An 18,094-nucleotide genomic window follows, 5' to 3' on the forward strand; every position below is an offset into this window, starting at 1 on the left:
TACACACGTCTTCACACGTCTTCACAAAGGCCAGAGCATTGAAATGACATTTATATTTATTTTTGTAATACAGCTCAGCAGAGGTGGGAAGTAATGAAGTACAAATACTTCGTTAATGTACTTAAGTAGATTTTTCTGGTATCAGTACTTTACTCCACTATTTATTTATTTAACTTTTTACTTTTACTCATTACATTTTTACACAAATATCTGTACTTTTTACTTCTTACATTTTCAAAACAGACTCGTTACTTTAGTTTTAATCCATTGATTTGGTGAAATATTATTTTTATTTTCACTGCGCGCCGATTTCAGCCGAACAACCGATTTCCTGTTACTGCACCAGTTCACCAGTTCATTCCACTGGTGTATAAATTCCTGACTCTCACTCACCACAGAAGGCAGTAAGAAGTTTGGGGTTAATGTTGATGAGACAGAGGGAGTCAGTGATTTAAACATGACTGAGAACAGACACATTCCTGATCATCATCATCTTTTCTCTGCTTGTGTTCTATATGTGGATCTTCAGCCTGGACACATTCATTAGGTAACAACATTTTTAATTAGTTTTGTATTAATATATATATATATATATATATATATATATATATTTGGCTGTCAAAATTTTAATTATTTTAAACGGCACGAAATTTTTTCCTTTCTTTACTTAGGTATAAAATAAATAAAAAACTCCAGATAAAAATATTTTTAATCAGTAAACTTTTGTTTTATTTCTGAGTCTCAAATAATCAAACACCAAATCTGCCATGTTTTACACAATTTACCCTCTGGGTGGCGTTTTGTGGGTTTTTCCCTCATAATGGCGACACAAATTTAAATTACTGTCTTTATTGATCCACAGATAAAAACAATACATCATATAAATCTGTAAAATGTCTATAATTTATATATATATATATATATATATATATATATTTGGCTGTCAAAATTTTAATTATTTTAAACGGCACGAAATTTTTTCCTTTCTTTACTTAGGTATAAAATAAATAAAAAACTCCAGATAAAAATATTTTTAATCAGTAAACTTTTGTTTTATTTCTGAGTCTCAAATAATCAAACACCAAATCTGCCATGTTTTACACAATTTACCCTCTGGGTGGCGTTTTGTGGGTTTTTCCCTCATAATGGCGACACAAATTTAAATTACTGTCTTTATTGATCCACAGATAAAAACAATACATCATATAAATCTGTAAAATGTCTATAATTGTATATATATATAAATAAGCTTCCTGACTTGACTTGAAGAGGTGCATTTTCTCCGGTATCACCTCATTAACTGTCCGTGTGGAAACATAGCAAAGGCTCTAAATGATGTCCACACGTCTCTGCACTGATATAGCCTTTATATTTAATCACTGTACATATGCTTACATACATATCACATGCTGTACATATGATACATGTTTAACACCTCCAAGCTGCCAGTTTTGGACACCTGAGCAAGTCCTTAACTCACTACTGCTCATTTAGTAAATGAGATCGCAATGAGTCGCTCGGGATAAACACTTCCAACAGGAAGTGGCTATATCTCGCTATCTTTGTCTCTCTATTTTCTCTATCTAATTGTCTCTGTGTCTCTTTTAGTAAATGTCTCTGTCTCACTGTATATGTCTCTCTCCTGCTGTCTCTCTATTTGTTTCTCACTCTTTCTAAAGCTGTGTCTCTTTGTCTTTGTCTCTGTCTTTCCTGCTTATTTACATGTCTAACAAAGTTTTGAGTTTTGAAGTAATGCCATTAGTGATCTATGATGAAAGACTTTCCTGGTTCGATTCTTACCTCTAGTTTCATATTAAACATTATAAGAAGTTTTTAAAAACAGAACAATAAAAGGTCATTAAAATTGGTTGCTAATAAAACATGGTGAATCAGTGGTGCAGGTGTTGGAGATGTGGTTCTTGTACCTGAGTCACTTCTCATAGACTTCGAGTTACTGAGAGAATGAACAGGAAGGAGAAGTTTTGACCCTCAACCATCATGATCTAAGAGAAAACAGTGTTCTCTTAACTATAGAAAAATCAAGAGTCCAATAAGCAAAGGCTTGTTTGTCACCCCTGTGATAGTGTAGTGGTTAGTTATGTGGCCTCTGCTATCTGGCTCACCTGGTTCAATTCCTACCCCTTAGCTTTCCTTTAAATTGTTTAAAACGTTTTATAAAAAAAAAAAAAGGTCCTTAAAATCAGGTTCTTGCAGGAGTTCCTGTGGCTCAATTGGAAGAGCTTTACCTCTGGGTTGAGAGGTTGCCGGTTCAAACCCCGGCCAGGGCTCAAAGTTAATAGTGTGGACAGTTCCGGTGAGGAAGGTGTCAGAAATGGCTGCGTGGAAGGTCGGATATGGACGGTTTCTGAGGGCATATCCTGAACCAGGGGGGCAATATTCAGGCGTGTGCCCCCCTGGCGTCTAAGAAGCTGAAAACAGGGGGTTATGAAGCAAAAACATCCACAAAAGTTTCAACATAGGCTCCTGGCAAAAAAAAATTATTTAATAACCTTTTGCTCCTCCCCCTAAATGCAAAACTATCACACTCAATTTTTCCTGATGCTGTAACCAAGCAGGTCTTCACAGCATTTGGTCACAGTCACCCACTCCGTTGCACACCACACACACTAATTTCCACACAACTTACCCAGTGTGGGGACAAGCCAGATTTGAACCAGCAACCTCTGAGCTCAGAGGCAAGGCTTTTACCACAAAGCCATCAAGTCCCACAACTCACCTTCTTTTTTTGGGGGGTTTATCCTTCGTTTCATGCTTCAACGCAAGAAATTCAGACCAGAAAGAAACACAGAAAGCAGGATTCGAACCCTGAACCCCAGGGTTCTATCTATCAGTTCTATCTATCTTTTCAACCCACTAAAAACAAAAATATATCGCTAAAGAAAGATGTAGGAAGTGAATCCTGATCGAGACTGGCAGGCAGAAAGCAGGATTCGAACCCTGAACCCCACCAAAAGGAAGAAACCTGATTTAACCCACTGAACCATTAGGGAAGACAGGTCAGGAAGATTGTTTAGAGCAGGTCTATCTACCTTTAAACCATCAACACAAGACCATAAAGCTAAAGAAAGATTTAAGAAGCAGGAACATAAGCTACATCGCAACTAGCAGGCAGAAAGCAGGATTCAAACCCTGATCCTCACCATCAGTGAGGTACCAACCTTAACTCACTGAACCATGGAAGAGATCAGCTTGGGAAGCATGTTTAAATGAGGCACAAGCCTTAAACCACCGAGCGACCACTGCTGAAAAGCATGTGTGCTTTTTGGAGGGTTCATACTTTGTTTCATGCCAGTGCAGTAAGAAAGAAGGCATGTAGGACTGGCTTTGAAACCTTATCACCAGCGTGGACTATATTAAGGACCATGTTCAGGCACAAGCCTTAACCCACTGAGCTACCACAGAAGTGCCTTTTTTTGGTGAAGTTATCTTTCATTAAAGACCAGGAAATCAAGAAATTAATCTAACACAGAAAGGACAGAATTGTAATGTTTTCAGAGGGGACAAGGTCCAGAAGTTTTATTTACCAACACAGCAACCAGCTCAACCAGGAATCAAACTCTCAAACTCATCCTCATAGGGACCCTGACATTAACCCACTAGGCTATCACATCCATCCTTTCATCTATCCATCCATCTATCCATCCATCTATCCATCCATCTATCTATCTATCTATCTATCTATCTATCTATCTATCTTTCTATCCATCCATCTATCTATCTATCTATCTATCTATCTATCTATCTATCTATCTATCTATCTATCTATCTATCTATCTATCTATCTATCTATCTATCATGATGTGAGGTCCAGTTAACAGCTAAAACAGGTAGAAGTTATAACTACTTTTTACTTAAGTACATGTCAGAGCCAAAACTTCTTTACTTTCACTTAAGTAAAAAAGTTTAATCAGTACTTCAACTTTTACCAGAGTATTTTAAAACATGAGGGCTCTGTACTTCTACTTAAGTAAAGGATGTGTGTACTTTTGCCACCTCTGCAGCTCAGTACTATTGTTTGATTAATCGGTTATCGGCAAATACGATGCAACATAGCTATCATTATCAGCCATAGAACTGCTGAGCGAATTTGTCATATAAATGAATGCGTATATATAGTTTATAGATACAGTCACGTGATGCTTTCTGCCTGCAGATACACAAATGATATGCCTCATTCAGCCAGTAAAGTCAGTGACTGATGTTGGTGAGGTGAGGAAGCCTTGGGTGCAGTCAGTGTTCACATTCACTCATATTCAATAGGCTTGAGTTCCAGCAGGAGATCTTTCACTTCAACCCATGTACTGCATATCTTCAAGGAGCTGCCTTTGTGAACAGGTGCACTGAAATGCTGGGACAGATTTTGGTCTCCTAGTTTGGAGAAGTGAAGGGAAAATGAAATGGCATCCAAAAAATGTCTTATGCAATTGTGTATCTCCAACTTTGTGCAAACATTTATGGGAAAGAATCACAAATGGTTGCAAAAGCCTCAATATTTTATTGGTAGCTCTGTTAGATTGGACATCAAAATCATATCAATGTAAGCATTTTTTCTGTATATGTAAAATGTCCAAATTAATGAGCTTTAATTTATCAATCAACCAGTGTTATTTGATGCTCTTTAATGTTTTTTTTAAGAATCGCTGTCAGTTACATTTGTAGCAATACATTATATTAATATCATATCATTTAACAGATAATCTGTATATAATAAATCATGGTGATCATCAAATTTCTACCTTGGTATCACAAGCCTACGTTAATCATACTTTTCGGTAATTGATCAAACCGAAGCCGATGGATGGGAGAGGTACTGAACTCTAAAACTCAAACACTTGACCCTTTTTCTGCTATTTATTTGCCATTTTCTATTATTAAACAAATTGCAGCAACTTTGACAGGTTTTTCATATACATTCTTACATTCTTGGACTGTTATAAATCTAATCACATTCAATCCATGTAGCCCTGTAAGACAGATCTGCAGTAAACCCTAAACTGGTAAAGAGCCTGTAGGATGCCTGGTTCTCCTCCTCAACAAAGCAGTAGACCGGGTAGCCCTCTGAATGCAGTTTCTTTGCCAGGACACTAACTAGGGCTTTAGCGTAGCCTTTTCGTCTGTGCTCTGCCACAGTGTACAGCATTCCCATTGCACAGGAGGCATAGGTCAATATCCATGACACCGGACGACCCTCTGAGTCCAGCACACAACAAGAAGGGAACTTCACGATCATGTTTTTGATGAACTGTTCACTGAATTCATCCATCCCAAACTTCCACGTGCTGTTCACCAGAGCGACGTGAGACTCGTTGAGTGACGACACTCGTACAGGTAAACTATAAAGAGTCAAGGAGAGTTGTTTCAATGCAAAGCAAACATTGGTTTTTTTTACTTTGTATTTTTCTTTATTTATTCTAGTAAAAATAATGTTTAGAAAGAAAACATTACTATACTGAAACCATTACTGAAAGAAATTAATGAATCTTATCATATTTACAAAAGCCTCAAGGAACAGATTTCAAATTAAGGTTAACCTGCAGGATAAAATACTGACAAGTTTAAGGATTAAAAAGTCAGATCTGTTACCTTTCACTTGAAAGCTTCGATGGATCTTCTAGTGTCATCATGTAGCACACATGATTTTTCACATCCTGCACCCCTCTGCTCAAAGCTACACTTTTTATCATTTCCTTATGGTTCAGGTCAACACCTAAAAAAAAAAAATTGTTGGTGTTTATTGGAGTGATTCATCAAACTGGATATGCACAGACAACAAAAACTGATGTTATGTGTCAGGGTCTGGACATTTTTGTGTTGTTTGTTTTTGCTTTGGCCACCAGATGCCGCCACTGAGGCCTTATCCCCTACTCTCTTATCCCCTACACCCTAACTGTTTAATGTCTCCCACCTGCTTCTTGTTAGTGTTGTGTTTTTAAGTTATCCCTTTTGTCTTGGTCGTTGTTTTCTCTGTATTTTTTTATTTTATTTTATTTTTTTCTCGTCTTTATATTTGTCTTGGTATATTCGGTATTCTATTGATCTTGGTATTTGTCTGTCTTTATATTTGTATTTAAATCTGGATCTGTGTGGGTTTTTTTGTTGTTCTGTTTGGTGAGTGTCTTGCTATTTATGGTTGTTTGAAGTCTTGAGTCTTGTCTACTTGAGGCTCCTGGTATCTCCCTGGCTTCTCCTGTCCCCCACCCCCCCACCCCCTGCTGGAGTGCCTGCACGAGCGACCCGGGTTTGAGACCGGCTCTCGAACCTGCCAGTTTTGTATGGCACACAATTGTATGAAATAAAACCATGCAGCCACAGGACAGGTTCATGACCATAGACTTGCACAGTCCATTTCTCCAGATCACAAATGCTACTTTAGATTGGTCTTCGTTAGTTATTAGTGTCAGAAGGGCCTGACTCCTATCTCCTTGGTGTTTAACACACAGTAGTGTCTGAAGTTCAGGGAAGATGGTTAAAAAAAAACATCAAATGAGCAGCAGTTTTTGCATGTAAAAAAGCTGCTGCTCATTTGATGTTTTTTTTTAACCATCTTCCCTGAACTTCAGACACTACTGTGTGTTAACAATCATTTACCATTTCAATGCAATAAGAACAAAATGGCAACACATTTATACTTAAACAGAGGTACTGCTTCCAGTCAAAGACATCAGTCTCGATCAGTATGCTCCATAGAGATGAGTCATCCTTGCTAAAAATGCATAGGTCTCTGAAAAGGTCTGATTTCTGTATGCAAGAGAAACAGGTCAATGTGATAAAATCATTCGGGAAAACAGCTTTTTTTTAAAACTATACATCTTGTGCAATACCTTTTCCCGTCGTGGTCTGGTGAGTAGCACATTAAAATTTGGCCATTGGTCCACCAGAACATCTATAGGGTCAGCTTGAACTCGATTCATTAAAAAAACATATCCATATGCCTAGAGAAAAAAAAATCCTCTTCTTATGATATACTCAATATATAAAATATAAATAAAGGCTCTATATGTGTATGCATTACATCTAATGACAGTACATTCTTGCACTAAGTAAATTCTCACTATCTTGATTTGTTCCAGCTGTTGTTCAGTTTTCTCTAATGGAAATGAACAACCCCTGCAATAAAATGTGATATTATTTTACTTCCAGGTTGAACTAAACGTTTATTCACCTTAGGAGGTATCACACCACTTCTCTTTTCATGTAACAGACAAACACTCAATATCACAGAGATTTAAAAGAATAATTTCTATAGGATTGGATGGTCTCATAGTTTCTGGCATATTTATAAATGTCCATGGACTTGATTTTTCTTACAGTTACAGTTAGTGATCTATGCATCCTGTGCTTAAAAACACTGTCCCATAATCTTGAATGATCAGTTGTTTTATAGTTCATTTACAGTACAGTTTTTGTTAATGAGTAACAAAAGTCAATATAGATTAGTTACTGGTCCAACTGAACGTTTAGATTTAATTACCCAGTAAATTTCACATATACATACATCAGCATTATACATACATACATATATAGGTGTGTGTGTGATATTGATCATGCCAAAAAAAACATATATAGAACAATTTCAAAACAAGTCACAACAGACCTGTTGTGCCTGAGGAAAGTCATGTCTAAGCGATTCCTCAGCTCTCTTCAGCTCCTCCTTGTTCAGCAGCTTCATGGCTTTCAAAAGAAGAAAAAAACAAACAAAACGAATTTAGATAAATACAGAATACAGATTAAATACAGGTGCACTCAATCTTCTGTATGTGTGCTTGTAAGATTCCATGCTATTTTATTGGAGCAAACCATTCGGGCTCAATGGGTGGTTCCTAAGTCCTGCCCACAATTCTTTTCTAAACACTGGCACAGGTTTTTTTCTTTTTCTTTTTTTAAGGCTCATCTATTGCCATTTTTTATATCAGTGCACTTTACTGATTTGTTTAGGGTTAAAGTCTGGCAAATAATTTGGTTTCTTATACAGTAGCTTTTACAGTAAAGAAACAATCAGTCAATGAAAAATAAAAACGAATGCTTTTAAATGGCATGATAATTATCACAGTTTTAATAGTCTTTTAATGAAAAAAGAAAAATAAAATGTAAAAACACAAACATTTTATGCTCAGAAATTCTATCGTGAATCGCTTGAGTCCAGCACTGTGCCAAACTTCCGCCATTTTACATAAATAGTTAATAAATAGTTAATAAAAACTATATGAATTCTATGAATTATATACATTTTATATACAATCATCGTAAATATAATGCATGAAATAAAAAACCTTCAAACTAACATTTTTTTTTTTTTTTATCAAACACACAAACAGTCATTTGAAAAAATGCAATAAACTTGTCTATTCTATAAAATAACTGGCAGGTTAAAATATCGCTTGAGCCGTTTGATTATTATCTCTCAATAACGCTTTCTAATGGTAAATCTGTTGCACTTCAGTTGTAAGGTTTGACAGATTCTGCAGTTTCATCATGTGTCAAATGTGATCTTTGCTCTTGCCATTCCATCACCTCACTTAATGTAACTTACTGTAGAATCTTCTGATTTCAACACAGTATGTTATATATTGAGCCAAAATAAGTTACATATTAAAGTGAGCTTCTGAAATACCTGCTGCCGTTTTGGTCTGATGAGTAGCACAGTGAAATTTGACCACTGCACCACCAGGGCATCTATGGGGTCTTCATCTATCCTATTAATCAAAAACTTCAATGCTGGTTCACTGCATACCAGGAACACCCAACAAAACCAGTCATTTTGGAGTGAGGAGTGATAAAGAAGGAGTAGGGAAAAGTAAAAAAAAGATTTAATATAAATATATAATAAATATAATAGAGTTTACTTAAACAAGGGCCTTTGTAGGCCCCATATGTGCTGCCATTATTTTCTGACAAGTAGCACAGTGAAATCTGGCGAATGGTCCAAAAGGGGCTATATCGAGGTCAGCTTTAATTCTGTAAATCATAAAAAAATTTAGTTAACCCTTTTGTTGCTTTAAGCTCAGCTCTTCTGGGAAAAGCCCCTCCACTACATTTTAGGCATGATTGTGAGATTTGTGTTCATTCAGCTACACCGATCAGGCATGACATTATGGCATTATAACATTATGACCGGTGAGTAATTAAAAGTGATTACCTCTTCATCCTGGCACCTGTTAGTATGTGGGATATATTAGGCAGCAAATGAACATTTTACCCTCAAATTTGTTGTGTTAGAAGCAGGAAAAATGGGCAAGCATAAGGATTTGAGGACGTTTGACAAGAGCCAAATTGTGATGTCTAGACGATTAAGTCAGAGCATCTCCAAAACTGCAGCTCTCTGTTCCCGGTATGCAGTGGTCAGAATCAAAAGTGCTCCAAGGAAGAAACGGTGGTGAACCAGCGACAGGGTCGTGGGCGGCCGAGGCTCACTGAGGAGAGTGTGGGGAGCGAAGGCTGGTCCGTGTGGTCCGATCCAACAGATGAGCTCCTGTAGCTCAAACTGCTGAACAATTTAATTCTGTTAATGCTCGACAAATCAGGACTGTTTTGGCAGCAAAAGGGGACCCACACAATATTAGGCAGATGGTCATAATGTTATGTTTGATCGATGTAGGTGAGGAGACATGTAGACAGCTTGTATTTAATTCATCCCAAAGGTGTTCAGTGGGGTTGAGGTCAGAGCGCTGGGCAGGACACTTAAATTATTGCACTTCATCTTTAGAAGCTTCCATGCATCAACCGCTTTGTGTTTTTTGTTCCAGTGGCCGCTTTACCTTTACACATATGGGTGTAATGGTCAAGCGTCCACAAACGTGTGCAGGTGCCTTCATTGACCAATTTGTAATAATCTTTTACCTACCTTTTAGTTGTGAAAACAGTCAGTGTAGAATTAAAATAAAGGGTAAATTAATTGCATAATTATGTCTAAGAGTGTGCATCATTGTTGAAAAATTCAAACCACAAATCCTACGAGAACTGATCAGCAGCGTTCGATAACTTTTATGATATCCACAATCTTAGTTACAAGCCTCAAAGATCATGGATTATTATGCAAGCTTATCTAGTTCAGTACTGTACACAGAAATTAGTTTTTATACGTCACATGAGGGTTGAATACTTATGCAGGTAAATTTTTATTTAAAGCATTTCTTATCATTAATCCAATGGTTATAGTTTTACATAAAACAAAAACAAAATCATTTTTTTAGAGCCATAAAAAGAGCTTGATCTATAAAGATTTGTAAAAACTTTACTAAATTAGCCAAAGATCATTATCACATTGTTTCAAAATATCAAAAGAATACATGGAGTTACAGTATTATTATGATAAAGCAGAAATTAAGTTATGAGGTATAAATGGACAACATACTGGCTCATATTGTCATGAGGTATAAATGGATAACATATGGTATGTGCAGTGAACACCATCTTCAAGAACGTTCCTTCAAGAAAGTACTGATTCAGTGACTCAGTGATTCAGATTTCATTGACGGAAAACCAAGCATTCCTGAATGATGGAACCTCAGAAAAGCCTAAACTTGTAAAGAGCTTGTAGGATGCCTGGTTCTCCTCTTCAATGAAGCAGTAGACCGGATAACCCTCTGAATGCAGTTTCTTTGCCAGAACGTTGACCAGGACTTTAGCGTAGCCTTTCCGTCTGTGTTCCGGCAAAGTGTACAGCATTCCCATCGCACAGGACTCGTAGGTCAATATCCATGACACGGGCCGACCCTCTGCATCCAGCACACAATACGAAGGGAAATTCAAGACCATGTTTCTGATCATGGGTTCAGTGAGGTTACCCATGTTAAACTTCCATGTGCTACAGACCAGAGCAATGTGGGACTCCTTCAGTGGTGACACTTGAACAGATGATCTGTAGAGGTTGAGGAAGAGATTGGTTTTCTTTGTTTGAATTTGTTTGACTTTGTTTGACTAGAAACTAGTTACATTTACAGAAACTAACTAGTTTAGAGCGATCATCATTTATAGAGTAATAGCAAATTCGCCACCATACGCCACCAAACAGGTCTCTTGGAATTTGCTATCACTCTATAAATGATTATCGATCTAAACTAGTTAGTTTCTGTAAATGTATGTAAAAAGAAATCTGAAATATCCCATGTACATAAGTATTCAGACCCTTTACTCTACTTAGTAGAAGCACCTTTAGCAACAATTACAGCTTTGCATATTTTTGGGTAGGTTGCAACAAGCTAAGCACACCAGGGTTTAAGGAATTTCTGCCATTCTTCATGGCAAATCCTCTCAAGCTGGGTAAGGTTGGATGCGGACCATCAGTGGTCGGCCACTTTCAGGTCTCTCCAGAGATGTTCAATAGGGTTCAAGTTAGGGCTCTGGCTGGGCCACTCTAGGACATTCACAGATTATCCCTGAGACAATCCTGTGTTGTCTTGGCTGTGTGCCCAGGGTCGTTGTCATATGAACGGAAGGTGAGCCTTTAGCCAAAGTCTGAGGTTATGAGCACTGTGAAACAGGTTTTTATTGAAGATATCTCTGTACTTTGCTCCATTTAGCTTTCCCTCAACCCTAACCAGTCTCCTGCTCCCTGCTGCCACCACCATGCTGCCACCACAGGGATTTGGGATTTAGCTCTGATATGCATTGCCAGCTGGGAGGCCTTCTATAGAGAGGCATGTGCCTATCCAAAACATGTCCCATCAATTCAATATACCAAAAATGGACTTCAGACAAGGTGTAGAAACATCTTAGCAAAGCTCAAGAGAATCGGGGGCAACTAAGCTAAATGGCAACTCTTGTTGCAAAGTGTTTGAATACTTATGTACACGTGATATTAATATTTTTTTTGCTTTGTAATACATTTACAGAAATTTATTTTGTCACTTTACGAGGTGCTGAGTGTAATATCAGGCTGCAACATAACATTTTTAAAAAAGTAAAAGGGTTTCGCACTGTATATTATTTCTCTCAGGACCAAAATATTTTGGCTATACAATAATTCTTTGATGCTATCGAAACTACACCGTACGTATAGCAAATAAGCTCAGGTGACAACAGAAAATACTCAAACAATCTGTGAAGGGTTATAAGGCCATTTCGAAAAAAGAAGAGTGTACATTCTTTCTCCCTTGTACATGTGGTCTAAGTGAAATAACCTACACTCGAAACGAGATACTAAAAACTAAAGCGACAGGTTTTGGATCCCGTATGACAGTTCTAAAATATTATAAAAGTTTTTAGAGGTCCTGTGGAAGCAGGCTGAACTTATGGCTGAAATTATTTGCACTGAATGGATAACAGCAAACCATGTACCTGTCAAGTGTAAGCTTTGATGGATCTTGCAAATTTAATAGGTTGCAGGAACATATGTTTTCCATTGGTACAAATTTGTTCATCGCTACAGCCATTAATGGTTCCTCATATTGCAGGTCAGCACCTAAACAAATATGTTATAGGTTATAGGGTTAAACGACACGTTTAGAATCAGAGGGGGGTCTTTGTAAAGCTGTAAAAAAAATTAATTAATTAATAATTAATTAATTAATACTTAGACACTGGTACTGCTTCCAGTCAATAATGTCTGTCCTGATTAATATGTTCATTAGGGATGTTTTGTCCTTGGTAAAAATGCACACGTCTTTTAAAAAGTCTGGTTTCTGTGTATAAGAGAAACAGGTCAAACTATTACAATGGAGATATTGGTTACATTTGCATATGGTTTACATATTTTACTTTAAACCCCCAACATTTGCATATTGAAATCATCCTGCGCAATACCTTCCGCCGTCTTGGTTTTATAAGTAGCACATTGAAATCTGGCCACTGGTCCACCAGTACATCTGTGGGGTCAGCTTCTACTCGATTGATAGCAGAAACATATCCGTACACCTGAGAATATAAAAAGTACAAAATCTTACTTTAGCACCTTATGATTTATTACTGTGAACATTTGAGCATTTTGTTTGCCTCTTTAAATCTGCTGTACAATCTGCAATCATTTATCCTAACAGTCTCGAGAGTCTAATGATAAAACACATTTAGCGCAATAAGGAATGCCTGAAACACTTCCGAATACCAGGGGAGAAATGGAGGAGTTAAACAACAGATATTTGAGTAAAATGTTCTGTTCTGGCTGATCACTAAAATATGATCTTAACAAGTAATAATCCATTGCATATTGCTGAATATCATACTTAAAATATTATGAGCCTATGCAGATCTTATATTATGATGCACTAGAGAACAATAAGGTCATTTTAAATCTTAGTTTCCATTTTTTTGCATCAGATATGCATATATAAAACAATTCCTAATACCAAAAAGTGGTATTTTTTATACTCTTTTATTATAGTTTTGACTGAGTGCTTCCTCACCTTTCTACATCTTCTGATTGCTCAACACCTTTATTGTTCTGCATTTCTCCTGATTCTCACATTCTTATCTAGAATGCGGTTAAAGATTAGTACTAGCACCAAGTGTCACATGATATAAATGTAAGGGTTCATTTGATCACTTTTAGGGATGGGGTACTTGGGAACATGGAGAAATAGGGGCAGGTTAAACATTAATTCATTAAACAACAGGTTAAACTTACATTTGAAAATGTACTTTAATGGCTGATCAATAAAACATGATTCTAACCCTAACTAACACTAAAAATCGAGGAAAATCTAATTTGATCAACAAATAATCAGCAATTGATTATTGTTAAATATCACAATTGAAATATTGTGATCGAGAACAAGATTTTTTTTTTTAACTGGAAACTCTGATCTTTTTTTTGGACTGTGCTTTTTTTACTCCTTTTTTATTCAGAAATATATATTTTGTTATTATTTGAGTATTTTTTGTAGTTCATCACAGGGGTATTGCAAATATGCTTTTTATTGAAAAGCACAAGGTTACTAAGTTCAGTATTTACCTGATGATGCAAACTACCAGGTTAAGATAACCTGTTCCGAACAAACCGATTCCTGGACTCTACAAGCCTCAATGTATACATTAAATCATTTATAACACTGTCCTTTATCTATCTGTCATTATCTAACATGCAAACTCAAATAGCAGATTTTTACCGTCTTTGGTATTATATGAATGAAATGTCCAAAAATGTACAATTATATTATTTCAGCATATCATCATGTGCTTCCTTTAACAACATGTGCCTGGCAGATAAACACAGTGAAACACCCATTTAAAGTCAGATCAGTGTTATAAAGTTAATTTAGTGTTGTTTACAGACCTGTTGAGACTGGGGAAAGTAATGCCTGAGAGCTTCCTCTGCTTTCTTCAGTTCCTCCTTGCTCAACAGCTTCATGATTCTGTAAACCTCCTGCTGATGAAATCCAGTCACAAATAAAACAAACTCAGGTTACAAACTGGTGAACGAGTAGCACACTGCCCACTCAATCACACGTCACCCAATATCACACACACACACGCCCATACACACATACAGAAACTTGCATACACATTTATTTTTATGACTTTGCATAGGTAGTATAATCAGTATAGTATATGTTTTCAGAAATCAGTGTTTAGACACTGATTCCTGGAGGTGTTTCAGAGCCCATGCAGTGATTTCCATTACAGCATCCTATTCAGATTTTCGTCCTTTTCTTTTGTGCATTGAGATTTTTTTTTTTTCCAGATTCTTTGGATATTTTCATGATATAATGTACTGTACTGATTTAATGTCTGTTGATGTTGAGAAAGATTTTTCTCAAACTGTTCCACAATTTGTAGCCGCTTTCACAGATTGGTGAAACTCAATCTTTACTTCTGACAGTCTCTAACTCTCTAATATATATATTTTTATAATTATAATAAGAATATAATAAACTGATGAGATGGAGATTGTTTTGGTAGACACCAGCACATCACCATACATATAAGCTGTCGAGCATGGTGGTGGAGAGAGACGGAAAAATTATCCCATTTACACCAGCAAATCAACATTTAAATGGATATAGAAGAAAACAGGACCTATATCAAAAAATAAATAAATAAATAAATAAATAATTTTTTTCAAAAAAGACAATTATTTCATTACAATAAAGCATCTGTTGCATATTTGACCCCTTTTCCAAAAGTGGCTGCACAAATGTGAGATCTGTCTTTTCACAATTAGGATTACTGAGAGATTTTCACACGACTATCACAAAAGTTACAAACATTTATTGAGTTTTAAGAATGCAGCAAGTGAATACATTCACAGATCTTGATCAATATAATACATAATAATAGAACCGTTTTCTCTTATGCGTTATGTATTTGACTGTGTGAGGATTGCAGTGTGTAAAGAATAAAGCGAACTATTTAAAGCTTGGAAAACGGACATATAAGGAAAAGGATCTTGTCCCTATAGCAGATTCTATAAATATGTGCAACCTTCAGGAGCTCATATATGGTAATGGTTCTGTGACAGCTTCAGAACGCATATAAGTGAGTGCAAAACTGGATTCTGGTGTGGTGTTTTTAGTCTATCTGGTTTCAAAAGCTACAAGACTTCAGAGCAATTTGGTTCACAACACGTGACACACAGTCAATGGGTGTAAAATATGCAGCAGGTGATGTATATAAAATGCTATTAAACTGATGATATTGTGATTTGCGGTGAGAGTAGTGTGCAGGTTGAGAAGATCCTGGAGAGGTGGAGGTACGCGCTGGAGAGGAGGGGAATGAAAGTCAGTAGGAGTAAGACAGAGTACATGTGTGTGAATGAGAGGGAGGGCAGTGGAGGGGTGCGGTTGCAGGGAGAAGAGGTGGAGAAGGTGGAGGAGTTCAGGTACCTGGGGTCAACAGTGCAAAGTAATGGAGAGTGTGTTAGAGAAGTGAAGAAAAGAGTGCAGGCAGGGTGGAGTGGGTGGAGAAGAGTGATAGCAGGAGTGATTTGTGAAAGAAGAGTATCTGTGAGAGTGAAAGGAAAGTTTATAGGACTGTGGTGAGACCTGAGATGTTGTATGGTTTAGAGACAGTGGCATTGAGTAAAAGACAGGAGGTGGAGCTGGAGGTAGCAGAGCTGAAGATGTTGAGGTTTTCGTTGGGAGTGACGATGGACAGGATTAGAAATGAGTTTATTAGAGGGACAGCGCATGTAGGACGTTTTGGAGACGAGGTGAGGGAGGTGAGATTGAGATGGTTTGGACATGTGCAGAGGACGGACATGGGGTATATCAGTAGGAGAATGCTGAGGATGGAACCACCAGGAAGGAGGAAAAGAGGAAGACCAAGGAGGAGGTTCATGGATGTAGTGAGGAAAGACATGCAGGTAGTTGGTGTGAAAGAAGCAGATGTAGAGGACAGAGTGGTATGGAGCCGGATGATCTGCTGTGGCGCCCCCTAATGGGAGCATCCGAAAGAAGAAGATTAAACATATTTAAATTGAGTATTTTAATACGTAGCTACAAAAGATTTCCAATAAGATTTGATTTATTAACATATTTGGGGCCTGGAGTTTTTGTAAATTGGGAGGTAAAATAAATACCTTTTTTAAATACATTATTATGTAGTAATTATTATTATGTAGTTTGTGTTATCAGCGCTACATATCGCCGGGCCATTAACAGCAATAATAATAGATCTACATAAAATCATCTCCTTGGCCTTGAGTTTGACACATGTGCATTAGAGTACGTCTTTAATAGCCAATCATTAGATTTTTAATAGGTCTGATAATTAACTTACCTACCCAACACCTTGTCTGAAGTCCTGTCCCTTCCCTCCTCAAAACAATCCATCCCACCTGAGCATGTGAGAAGGTCCATTAAGGAAAAGTGGCCTAATGATTGTTGTGGTTGTTAAATTCCTGAATGCATGTGCGGTCCAGCTGCGGTCCAGCTGCGTGAAGATCTACAGCTGTGAAAATGAAATAAATGTGCCATCACTTTTAAATATATTTTGGCTAGTTTCATTATCCTGGAAGAAAAATCCAAAGGGACCTGAATGACTACAAACCGGTAGCACTGATGAAGCACCTTGAAACATTTGTCTTAGATCACCTCAGGGAACATCTGCTCAGAGAACTGCACTTCTTATAGTTTGCTATTGCTAAAAATGAGGTAGGCGGATGCTTGGAACTGTAGCACAGAGCTAATTTTAATATTATCTCATATCTATTACTGTACTTATTGAGCCTGTCATATAATGCTTATGGCACAGGTTACACAACTGTATCACAACTGTATATCCAGCATTATAATGTTCCTAGGATATTCAGTACCGATCTTTGGTATTGTACCCCTCACGTTGTAAATGTCATTTGTGAAAATAAAAAGGAAGGAAATAATGAGTGATATGAGTGAGTTAAATTATATTATAAATCTAATGTTTAAGATTAATTTAGTTGAGCAGTTTTATAATGTTTACTAGAAATCTACTGCGTTATAACTGCTAAAAGGTTTTTGATGCACTGAATCCAGATGTTTCTATAACACCTATATGTTTTTTTTTTTGGGACTTCTGGTTCCTGTGAATCAGCTATTTGAACGCATATTGAACATATATACTGTAGCATTTAAACCACTGTTTAATATATGTTGGTGTAGTTACAGTGTATTTGCATGTGTTATATTGCCATAATGTTATGCTCAATATTGTTACTACTATTATTATTATTATTACATTTATTGTGTTGTTCACTGTTCAATCCTATTCTATTGAAATTCATGCATATAAAACATTGTCAATTTTTTTAAAATATATTTTATGATGTACAGTATATATATATATATATATATATATATATATATATATATATATATATATATGATCAATATATATAATTTAGCGATTACACGTCATCCTGTGCATAATCCAATTAAATATTGTTGTACCTAAAAGCTTCTGTCACCAAATTTATTTGGCAAACAAAAAAATTCTGATTTTTTTTTGTTTTCATTTTATTCCAAAAACATTTAGCTTTTGCAGAATTTTTTATTTTTTTTTCCAATTTGATATCCACAAAACAATACTGCTGTAATGAGGAAAAAATTAGTTCGTAACAATTCGTATTTAATTGTTTAGCCTCCCACGGTTATAGCAACTAAATCTAAGTCAGTTGTGCATCTTGCACAATGTTATATTTCCAGATGGAAACATGTTTTAATCC

General features: G+C 36.5%; 2 protein-coding genes across 3 annotated transcripts; both read right to left on the reverse strand.

The window, feature by feature from the left end:
* Positions 1 to 4,501: 4,501 nt before the first annotated feature.
* LOC124378362 (glycine N-acyltransferase-like protein 3) lies at positions 4,502 to 12,876 on the reverse strand. 2 transcript variants are annotated; one of them, XM_046838003.1, is made up of 6 exons: positions 12,763 to 12,876; positions 7,616 to 7,692; positions 6,843 to 6,953; positions 6,651 to 6,759; positions 5,605 to 5,728; positions 4,502 to 5,354 (listed from the first exon to the last, which is right to left on the reverse strand). In XM_046838003.1, the coding sequence occupies exons 2-6, from the start codon at positions 7,688 to 7,690 to the stop codon at positions 4,961 to 4,963; spliced, it is 813 nt and encodes a 270-aa protein (XP_046693959.1). In that variant the 5' UTR covers positions 7,691 to 7,692; positions 12,763 to 12,876; the 3' UTR covers positions 4,502 to 4,960. The 2 variants fall into 2 exon arrangements, with proteins under 2 accessions (XP_046693959.1, XP_046693952.1); XM_046837996.1 differs by lacking the exon at positions 12,763 to 12,876 and adding an exon at positions 8,633 to 8,756.
* LOC124378357 (glycine N-acyltransferase-like protein) lies at positions 9,616 to 14,302 on the reverse strand. The gene is made up of 5 exons (XM_046837983.1): positions 14,228 to 14,302; positions 12,763 to 12,873; positions 12,533 to 12,641; positions 12,298 to 12,421; positions 9,616 to 10,879 (listed from the first exon to the last, which is right to left on the reverse strand). Exons 1-5 carry the CDS (start codon positions 14,300 to 14,302, stop codon positions 10,480 to 10,482), a joined length of 819 nt encoding a protein of 272 aa, XP_046693939.1. The 3' UTR covers positions 9,616 to 10,479.
* Between the last annotated feature and the right edge of the window lie 3,792 nt (positions 14,303 to 18,094).

The sequence above is a fragment of the Silurus meridionalis genome, chromosome 2, assembly GCF_014805685.1.
Source record: "Silurus meridionalis isolate SWU-2019-XX chromosome 2, ASM1480568v1, whole genome shotgun sequence".
Classification (NCBI taxonomy): Eukaryota; Metazoa; Chordata; class Actinopteri; order Siluriformes; family Siluridae; genus Silurus; species Silurus meridionalis.

Coding starts and splice junctions, on each gene's coding strand:
- LOC124378362 (XM_046838003.1), bottom strand. CDS start 7,690: ATGAAGCTGCTGAACAAGGAGGAGCTGAAGAGAGCTGAGGAATCGCTT. Junction 6,954..7,615: donor ACTTTCCTCAGGCACAACAG/GTCTGTTGTGAC, acceptor TTTTTTCTCTAG/GCATATGGATATGTTTTTTT. Junction 5,729..6,650: donor GAAGCAGTACCTCTGTTTAA/GTATAAATGTGT, acceptor TTTTTTTTTTAG/GTGTTGACCTGAACCATAAG.
- LOC124378357 (XM_046837983.1), bottom strand. CDS start 14,302: ATGAAGCTGTTGAGCAAGGAGGAACTGAAGAAAGCAGAGGAAGCTCTC. Junction 12,422..12,532: donor GAAGCAGTACCAGTGTCTAA/GTATTAATTAAT, acceptor ATATTTGTTTAG/GTGCTGACCTGCAATATGAG. Junction 10,880..12,297: donor TCAAAGCTTACACTTGACAG/GTACATGGTTTG, acceptor CAACCTCTACAG/ATCATCTGTTCAAGTGTCAC.